The sequence below is a fragment of the Lolium rigidum genome, chromosome 2 (assembly GCF_022539505.1).
Source record: "Lolium rigidum isolate FL_2022 chromosome 2, APGP_CSIRO_Lrig_0.1, whole genome shotgun sequence".
Lineage (NCBI taxonomy): Eukaryota > Viridiplantae > Streptophyta > Magnoliopsida > Poales > Poaceae > Lolium > Lolium rigidum.
The window spans coordinates 229,077,513-229,087,465 of NC_061509.1; the positions used below are offsets into that span (position 1 = coordinate 229,077,513).

Here is a 9,953-nt window from a genome sequence, read left to right on the forward strand (position 1 = left end):
GTCCTCCTCCTCCTCCTCCTCAAAGGAGGTGAAGTCGTCCCAGGAGAAGCGATCGTCATCGCTCTCCTCCTCCGTTTCCCCGTCGGCAAGGAAGCGGAGGTCACTTTCCCCGTCGGTCGAGGACTTGTCGTCCTCAGACCAGACGGAGAAGTCGTGGATCGGACTCGTCCCCGTCTTCTATGGCGCGGCGAATGTAGGCCTCGTGGGCCTCCTCCGGGTCCCACTCCGGCGTCGGCTCGCGGGAGGGGGAGGACTGGGAGGAAAGACCCGACGAGGCAGAGCAGGAAGAAGACATGGTGGCAGAGGAGGGCTTTTGGAGTGCTAATGCGAAGGGGATGAAGAAGTGAACTGCAGGATGCGGTTAAAATAGAGGCGATATAGTAGAGATGATTCAATGTCACATCAGTTTCCGAGGAAGTGGTGCCCAAAGAAAAAAAAAAATTGCCAGGTCACGCGGAGAAGTTGAGGAGGGAAGGCATCATGATGAAGGATACTGTGACGGTTCTGCTCTGCCACGACATGACCCGACGAAGAAAAAACAGAGTGATTTTGGAATTGTCATTTCCAAAACCAGAGGGCATGTGTTATCACCAGAATTTGACCAGATCAGAGGTGGGCCACGATTAAGATGGGCTTGAATAATATACTTTGAAGAAATACATGAATCGGCCTTGTATACAAAGTTTGGGCTAGTTTGCCCGTGTATCTGTAAATATAGTAGGATACGTGTCGGTTAGATAGAACTTGGCTCGTGCACGGTTGGGATTATTCCCACGTTAGAAAGTCTACGGACTATAAATATGTATCTAGGGTTATTGAGAAAGACAACAATCACGTTCATCACAAACCAATCTAGGCGCATCGCCAGCCCCTTGTTTCGAGGGTTTCTTCAGGGTAAACATCATGTTGCCTAGATCGCATCTTGCGATCTAGGCAGTACACGTTTATTCGTTGTTCATACGTTGCTCATACTGAAGCCTTGTTGATGGCGAGCAACGTAGTTATCATAGATGTGTTAGGGTTAGCATTGTTTCGTCGTGTTACATGCTTTCGTCCATGCAACCCTTAGACGTCTAGCCGCCCTTACGCCTATCTTAGGTGTAAGGGCGGCACCTCGCTTGATCATTATTTAGTAGATCCGATCCGTTATGATTGCTCCTTGTTATTCAAGGATTAGTTTAATATCTGCATAGTTAGGCCTTGCAAACGGGTTGAAGGATCCAGTAGCACGTAGGGTGTAGTTTGCTAGCCCTAGATGAGATGTTTCGGGGATCAACTTCACGTTGGTTTTTAGGCCTTATCTAGGGTCGGTTTATTATCACCGTGCGTGGCTGTCAGGCTCAATCACGCGTAGGATGTTCCGATTATGTGGTGAAAACCCTAAATCGTCGTAGGTCGTTTTAGCTTTATATTGATCAAGCAGGACCACCATGTGATCGTATACCTCATACGGATCATGGGTGAATCGGTTCCTTGAGCCGATTCACAGGACAACCTGAGAGCCGATCGAGGCTCGTATTTAATGTTTACGTGTATGCCATGCAGGAAACTAAGCGAAGCAAATCCATCACCTTCCTGACCAGGTATAGGTCAGGTGGCACGCCCTTGCACCAGCATCGGACGCCGAGGCTTTGCGGGCCGTCGCTCGAGGGACCAGGGCCAGCCGCAGTCCTGGGAGCCTCCCGGCTCTACTGTGTTGCCCGTCGCTGCCCGCCGGTGGGTTTCTGACCGCAACAAGAGATTACTCTATGGTTTCCTTATGTTTATTTGGTGAAGAATAAGTGGAATGTAGATGTGGTAGAATTCTACTTATGATCACCAAGTGGTTCATAAGTTAAGGTTGGGATATAAGCCTAGGTTTGCTTACTAGTTACTTCCCTATAATTTCATGGGTGAATGATATCTACTAATCCTATTAGACTTTAACTTATCCTCACATACCTCAAGAGCATGATTATGGATTAGGCATGATCAACTTGTTCTTAATATATCTACCTCAAGTTCTTAGGGTTTATGATCATCACTCGATTTATAATGATCAAGGTTTGGCTTCCTAAGGTATTTCTAATGGAATGGTTTTCACTTCCATGATCAAGTGTTGTGTTGATCAACTAAGCATAATATCTCTCTTATAGTTTCTTGGGTGGTCATGTCTATGGTTGTCTCTAAAGATTATATCCCAGGAGAATGTCTGAGATATTCTGTTAGGGTTCCACTTAATAATGTTGATATTATCATCTGGGTATATGGGTAGTTCTCTCCCTCACATTTAAGTGTTGGCTTTAGCTTTCTTGAGTGTAACACCTTAGCTTGGGCTCTCTTGTAAAGGAATGGTTTATTCTAGGGTTTATGGTGTATTCACCATATCTCAGTAGATATCAAGTCTAAAACTCCACTTGACTGTCTTGGTTGAATTAATCTCCTCCTTACTTTATCAATTCATGGATATGGTATTATTCCATGTGATATTAGGTTATCCCACCACTCCAAGGGAAATGGTTTACAACCTAATACTTTGGTTCAATAGTTGTCCTCTATTCATAAATACGTAAAGCTAGAATTGATATGAATGTTCTTTCTCATTTGGGAAGGACTTCAATGCTGACCTAAGGTTATTCTCCAAAGATAATGATGTGGTCACCAATGTCTATGGTTAACATCAATGGGTTCTTTCTCTAGGGACTGTCTTGGATAATATACTAGGGTTCTTCTTAAAGATAAGGATTTGGATATATGGATGTGTATCTAGGGTTTATCTCAAGGTTTGTGTTTGCTTCTTTAGTAATTATTATAGAACTCTCACCTCTCTAGGTTTGATGTATAACAATATGGAATAGAGAAGGATATATATTTCTTGAGTGGATCTTCTTGTTATATTTCCAAGAATGAAATAAAATGAATACCATGGGGTTCATGGTAGGATCAGGGATCAGTTTAAGACATGGAAAAGATAAGTCAGGAATAGTTTCTCCATTTTATTGTTACTTGATTTCCAAATAGATGTATGTTCATAGGTTATGGCAAAGATTACCATATTATGATCTTTAATAAGATCAAGTAATGGATCATTGAGTAAAGTGTTGTTGTTGTGTTGATTATTAGTTCCATTTGATCTAACCCCTTAGATCAAATCATCTTTACCCAAAACAAGGTTTTATCAAAGGTCACATTGAGGTTTATAGTGCTTGACTTGATGAGCTACTTCAGTTCCACCAAGGTCAAGTGAAACTTCGATTCATCGTGATTGTTTTACTTTAAAGCGCGAAAATTCCCTAGATTTTCTATGCATGAATGCAATGCACACATCTGTTTCCTCTATTTTTGTAACCCCATTACCTGGGATATTACACAGCTTTACCGCGGCCGCGACCACGACCACGGCCGCGACCTCGGCCTCTGCCTCTACCAGCCATGGCGTCGACTCTTGAGATGGTGGCGGCTAGGGTTGGGGAGAGAGGCGTTAGGGTTTGTGTGTGAGAGACGATGAGAGAGCGCCCATTTTTATAGGCCGGAGGGAAGCGGGGGAGCGGTGGAGCTCATTAATGCTGACACACAGAGCTAGGCGCGACGAGACGCTTCGCTGCGCCTCTTCGGGAACTGCATCGTCGCTGCGCGCCAATAACTTCCGTCGTGATGTAGGAAACGGTTAGGTTAAACTTCAATGTGCCGATGACGCGTCGGTCCCACCACTTCTTGCCTCACTTTTCATTGTGTCCGGCGTGCCCGAAGCGTCCCCTGTGTAGTGGGGATGAGCTCGGAGCGTCGGGCACCGTATTGGCCCGCGCCGAACAAAAGGAGGCTTTAGGGCACGCAGCTGAGAATGTGTTTTTGTCTGGTGCGTCCCAAAATCCCTTTGGGGATGCTTTGGGGGACGCGGCTGGAGATGCTCTTAGTTATTTTTTGTCATTTTTTGTCATCACTACATCGTGGAGAGATGCCTTTTGAGAATGAAAATGGGGATGTCTAGAGATCAGTCACCTCAGACTTAATAAGTCTCAGTCGCTGACATCACTTATTAAGCCATGTACTGCTTTAGTTTTGGCGTCCAGTTTTATGCGTTCGTATTTTTCACTAGAAAAATAATCTGTGCAACCATTTAAGACATAAGAAAAATCTTAATAGCAATTTACGTATCTGTAGCAATTTACGTGCAACTGGAAAAGACTCAGTTGCAACCCACATGTAAGTGGAAATTCTTAGTTGCGACGCATGCGTGTCTGGAAAAATCTCAGTTGCAACCCACATGTATGTGGAAATTCTTAGTTGCAACATATGCACAACTGAAAAAATCTCAGTTCCAACGCTCATGCAATTGAAAAAAAAAACAGTTGCAACCCACATGTAAGTGGAAATTCTTAGTTGCGACGCAAGCGTAACTGGAAAAATCTCAGTTGCAACCCACATGTATGTGGGAATTCTTAGTTGTAACATATGCGTAACTGGAAAAATCTCAGTTGCAACGCTCATGCAAGTGGAAAATAAAATCAGTTGCAACCCATTCACTCGTTTCTAAGGGTTCGGTTCGGGATTTCGTACGTTCAAGTTCCAAGCCAAGGGGCACATGTAACCGAAAAAATCTCAATTGCAACCCACATGCAACTGAAAATATGTCGTTTGCAACACACGTGCAACTGAAATGCGCGGTAAACGGTTCCATGGGAGGGAGAAAGACAACTTGTAGATATGAACCGTCACCATGAGTCCACTCCGCGAGCCCCGCAAAAACCAAGTCAGCACGCTTACGCGTCGGGCAACAACAACACAAACACACACACAAACAACCCAAAAGTCAGAGCACAAATCTACAAGCACAAAATACGAATATCCAAGCACTTGACTTAAACTTATTAAGTATCAGGCGCCTGATTTCCAGCAAATTCGAATGAAAATAGCGAAGATATTTGGTACATACTAACATAGGCGATGACTTTAAGAATCACCACATCATTTGTTTTATCGAGCAAAGACTTTTAGCTTTAATTTAATGTAAGAATGTCATAGATCTCTTAAATATGAACAAAACATAGAGGCTAACAAAACTATAGGTACTATTTTTGTAAAGTGAATAATTCTCCAGAAATTTAATTCGGTACAATATACAATATCAAGGTGACCTGTTTTCAAGGATTGACTGCCCTTACCACTGCAGAATTCTCGCGCACACTGATGGACCAGCAGGGCCCTGGCCCCCCTAACACCATTGATTTCTTGCTAAAAAATTATGAACAGTGCAGATTTTGAATTTTTTTTCTTTAACCGGCCCCCCTCAACAAGCAAAATTTCACATTTTTACCTCCACCACTGGTATAAAGCACTACCCTATTTGGGTTCAAATTTAATCTTGATAATCTTCTAGCCTCATACATACGAATTGATCGATCAAACACACATCATTCTAGAGAAGAATTTAAAATGTACATATAAAAACATGAATATTATGTTTCCGGTGATGTAATATTAGATTATAGTTAACGATTTTCATTTATGAAATAAGTTATCAGTTGTCTCCTTATAGCTTCCACGACATGGCATGCCAGTTATGTAGTTTATGCAAGTAAATTAAACCATTTTCTTCGTTTAACAAATTTTACTACTTTCTTGAACATGGCAAACTTTATTATGTGAGTTAAATGAGAAAATGGATTTATTCAGGGTCATGTACTTTGTTTCATTTATTTATATATAATTTTCATTTCCCTCTCGTGTTGTTCACTCAATTTGCCATTTGGAAACATTTCATCTTATCGATTATATAATGTTATTTTGGTACACATGAGGCAAAAATAAAAGACACTAGTTACATGGAACATGCCGATATATATTTACTGGCTAGAATAACATGGGAGATTCTAGAAGTATCGAACGCAAGCTGACGCTGTAGCCAGTCGTGCCGAGATCCCAACCTTAACAGCGAAGCAAATAATCCCCATCCTTTGCTTCCTGTCCTCCGTGTACGAATCTCCCTTTCTCGCTTGACTGCGAGAGCCCCGCGTTCGATCGTAGCCGTCCACGAGTATTTCAGTGGTCGGCACGAAGCTTCTGGTGCCCATCCTCCCCCTACTGACTCAGCCATCGACTCCCTCGAACGTGTCGTCCATCTAGATCTGGCGCCCCTTCCTGCACCGCGTCTACAAGAACCGTTCCCAAACGCCCACACTCTCCAAGCCACGTCCCATAGACCCGATCCACCCCAAAACTCCCCACCGCCCACCTCTCCGCTCCCCTCGCTAAATCTGAAATCTCAGACCCCAAATTTCTCCCCCATCTCCCAAATCCCTCCTTCCACCAAGAAAATCTCCGGCGAATCGAACCCCAAGCAAAGTCGAGCCGATCCGCACGCGATGGCGCTGGAGTGGGTGGTGCTGGGGTACGCGGCGGGCGCGGAGGCGATCATGCTGCTCCTGCTCACCCTCCCGGGCCTCGACGCGCTCCGGCACGGGATGATCACCGTCGTGCGGGGCGCGCTGAAGCCGATGATGTCCGTGGTGCCCTTCTGCCTCTTCCTGCTCATGGACATCTACTGGAAGTACGAGACGCGGCCCACCTGCGACGACGACCACGCCTGCACCCCCTCCGAGCACCTCCGCCACCAGAAGTCCATCATGAAGTCGCAGCGCAACGGCCTCCTCATCCTCGCCGCGCTGCTCCTCTACTGGATCCTCTTCTCCGTCACCTCCCTCGTCGTCAAGCTCGACGCCCTCCAGCACCGCGTCGACAGGCTCAAGAAGCGCGACGACTGATCCCATCTGCCCTCCCTCGCCGCATCGCGGCCCCGGCTGACGGTGTCCATGTTTCTTCCCTCTTTATTACTCGTTCGTATGTTCCTACTAGAGACATCAGTCCTGTGATTTCCGTGTTTTTTCCTTGATGTTGTAGTGTGGATGTTCGAGATCGTGATCCGGGTTTGATGAGCGTTTAGTATCTGAACCAGATCTACTTCGAGTAAAATAGGCCTTTAATTATGCGCTCAAGATCGTTATGGAAGTCAGTGTTATTCTAAAATGTCCTGCGAATGTGACTCCCGACCATAAATTTGGATATCTGCTATCATATTTCTCAATAATTTTTGTTCTCATTTGTCTTGTCGCATGCTTCTGAAATTAAGAACAGGCCGCGTGGCAACTGGAATGTGTGTTTGGTTCTCGAATTTAGTGGAAGCGAGAAATCTTTGATGGGGCTAAATGTTTTCTTCTCTGGAATGTGATCTGATTTTTGCTATATATGTGAAATAGGATGGGCTAGACTTGTAGCCTGCGATTTCGATTAACCTTGAAGAGCGATACCTGTTCCTTTTTGGGTGATTAGATAGTTTGAAAAGGTAGACCTGCAAACTTCACCATCTTGTAAACCAGAACAAAAATGATGTATTGGAATATCTGAAGCAGCTTCAGAAATTCTGATGATCGTTTCATCTCCATGTTTAACTTTTTTTTGGAATTGATTTGTGCCGCCTGATAGTTCTACGATGCATGTTCTTAATTTATGATTTGTTATGTTCCTGTGCTGCTGAACGTTTTTTCTTATCAAATGCCTGTCAAATTAAGCATAGGCTGCATGGAAACTGGAATTGTGTGTGCAAGTAAGTAACGAATTTGATGAAATTGAGGAGCCTTTGGAGGCTTGGTGTCTGTTGTCAGTTTCGGATGTGAAACGGTTCATATTTTGGTAATGTGAAAAGATCCATAATAAGATGCGACAACTCGCTCGATAGATTCAGTAGTTAAGTGCTACACAGCCTAGACTCTGTTGTGCGAAGGAAAAAAGAAAGGATCTTAGTACATCATGAGCAAGAAGAAAATATGTTCCTGTTTTCTGCATAATTCTGGTTAGCTTCGGTAAGAGTACAAAAATTGGAAATATTTGAAAACGTGATCCATACTTTTGTTTCCAATGTTCCTGTAACTAGTTTTAGCGATTTATTTTGTTTGCAATTGTTCTTGTAATGCATGTGGCTGGTCCTTTTCTTATTTCTGTGTTTGGAACTTCTCATCTGAATTTGCCAAGGCAGACGGGTATTGATATGTTTGGTTGAGTAAATGATTGATGACTGGTGCATTAAGTTAAGTTGATCGAGTAGTGTTTCTAATTTTTGCAACTTCTTTCATGTGGCTGGTCTCAGTTTGAAGCAATTTGTTGCAACCTCTTTATGAGTTCAGTTTTGCTCATCCCCTGTCTTCCACCTTGTGTACATTTCTAGTTATTTTAACCAGTGAAGTCTGAATCGGCCCCCATTTCTCTGATCATTTGGGAGTTGGATCACATCTGTGCTCTTGTGCTTCCGGGGGTCAAGGGTAGTTGCTTCTTCTATGAGGAGTAGTGTATTCTTGACTTTGCTTGATTGGTGAGTTTGAGTTGCGCACATGACTATTCACCAGCACCCTTGATTGGTAGTAATTTGATGAAAATTCATAATGTGCATGTTGTTAAGTTATTAGAATGATTTCTGTGTCTTTCCTGTCTAGGAAAATATCTGAACTGCTAACGTTTAGTAGTATTGTAACTGAAAGGTTTCAACTGAGCCTTTCATGGACCCTCTAGCTTTGCTAATTCTTTGATTGTTTTGTTCTTGGGCTAGCGCTGAACTCAGGTAACTGGTAAGTATAGGAAAAGGTAATTTTTTAAAATTATACTTCTTTTTCAATCTTATAAATAATACGGAGTACGTGATTTTGCAAACTTTCAAATCTAGCACTCAGGTCGGCCAGCCATCTGGTGTCCGACACAGCATATGTAATCTGCATGAACAGCACCAAACTGGGCAGCTGGTCGGCAGCCAGTCTGCCGATCGGCCCCTCCGACCCACCGAGTTCTAGATTTTTTTTAAAAAGTTCGCAGATTATTTGTATAAGTGATGAAAAACATATTATATTTAAATAAAATTCGCCACGAAAAGACTTCCTGATGGAAGTACTGAAAAAGAATACTAACTGATAGGTTTACTCAGTCTGTAGAACCAGCCCTCTGGAGAGTGGTAAGCTCTTCCTCTGGACCATTGCAATGGCTCCAATGCAATGCTCTCGCCGTGGGATAAGCCTAATCTCTTGCATAAGCTTCGTTTTGACAGGGACGACTTGAGGAGGGAAACAATTGTCGTCTCCTTTTTTTCTTAACAATCAATACCACATATATTTATAGTAACAAATAGTATATGGTAGAGATACATGAACGGATTCCAATGATTATAAAACAAAGTTTAAAAGATAGTAACAAATCTGCGAGGTCTTTAATTTTTTTCTTCTTCAAGAACACAACTTGTAGTCTTCTGAAGGTAGCTAAAGATAGATAACAACCATAGACCTGTAAATACTGACGAAAGTTTTCCCATAATTTTTTTGAGCCGCAATGTGCCCTCACCGTTGTCAAAATTGTGATGGCCACCTGGTTTTCGCCCAACAGTTGGCTATTGGCTGCTAGTTGGTCTCTCTTCATTTTAGCGGCTCTCCTTTCCAAAAGCACACAACACAACAGTTCTGTTACTTCTGCTCATGGTGAATGTTTGGTCAACATGGTACGTGGGTCGAATTCCAATCCATCATGGAGATTGTTTCTGTTTAGAGTAAAAGTAATGAGAGATGAACTGTTAATTTCATTGATGATTGAGGGGTATATATACCCAGCGAACAGGTGCCAACAAAGGCGGTTTATAAGGTTGTGTCCCTTCGGAGGGACGTAACTTCCTAGTTAGCTTAAGATCTAAGCTAATCTATTTCTAACACTCCCCCTTGGACAGCGCCGTTTCTTGTAAATCCGTTGTATAATCTTCAAGATCTTCTTGTATAGTCTTGAAGTCTTCTTGCGTATCCATGAGGATGCCGTTGTAAACATTATTGTTCTTTGTAAATTCTATCATCTTTAGAATCTCACCCCCAAAAAAACCCATTGGGAAAAATATGAGGAGAGTAGATATGTTGTTAAAACTCCTTTAAACCCCGTTGGAAAAATAAGGAGAAAAT

The 9,953-nt window shown here is 43.0% G+C and overlaps 1 protein-coding gene across 1 annotated transcript; it reads left to right on the plus strand.

Moving 5' to 3' along the window:
* The first annotated feature begins 6,090 nt into the window (after positions 1–6,090).
* Positions 6,091–6,950, plus strand: LOC124688273. The gene has a single exon (XM_047221975.1). It carries the CDS (start codon positions 6,342–6,344, stop codon positions 6,738–6,740), a length of 399 nt encoding a protein of 132 aa, XP_047077931.1. The 5' UTR covers positions 6,091–6,341; the 3' UTR covers positions 6,741–6,950.
* The last annotated feature ends 3,003 nt before the right edge of the window (positions 6,951–9,953 follow it).

Excerpts from the sequence above, each read along its gene's own strand:
- LOC124688273 (XM_047221975.1), top strand. The coding sequence starts at position 6,342 with ATGGCGCTGGAGTGGGTGGTGCTGGGGTACGCGGCGGGCGCGGAGGCG.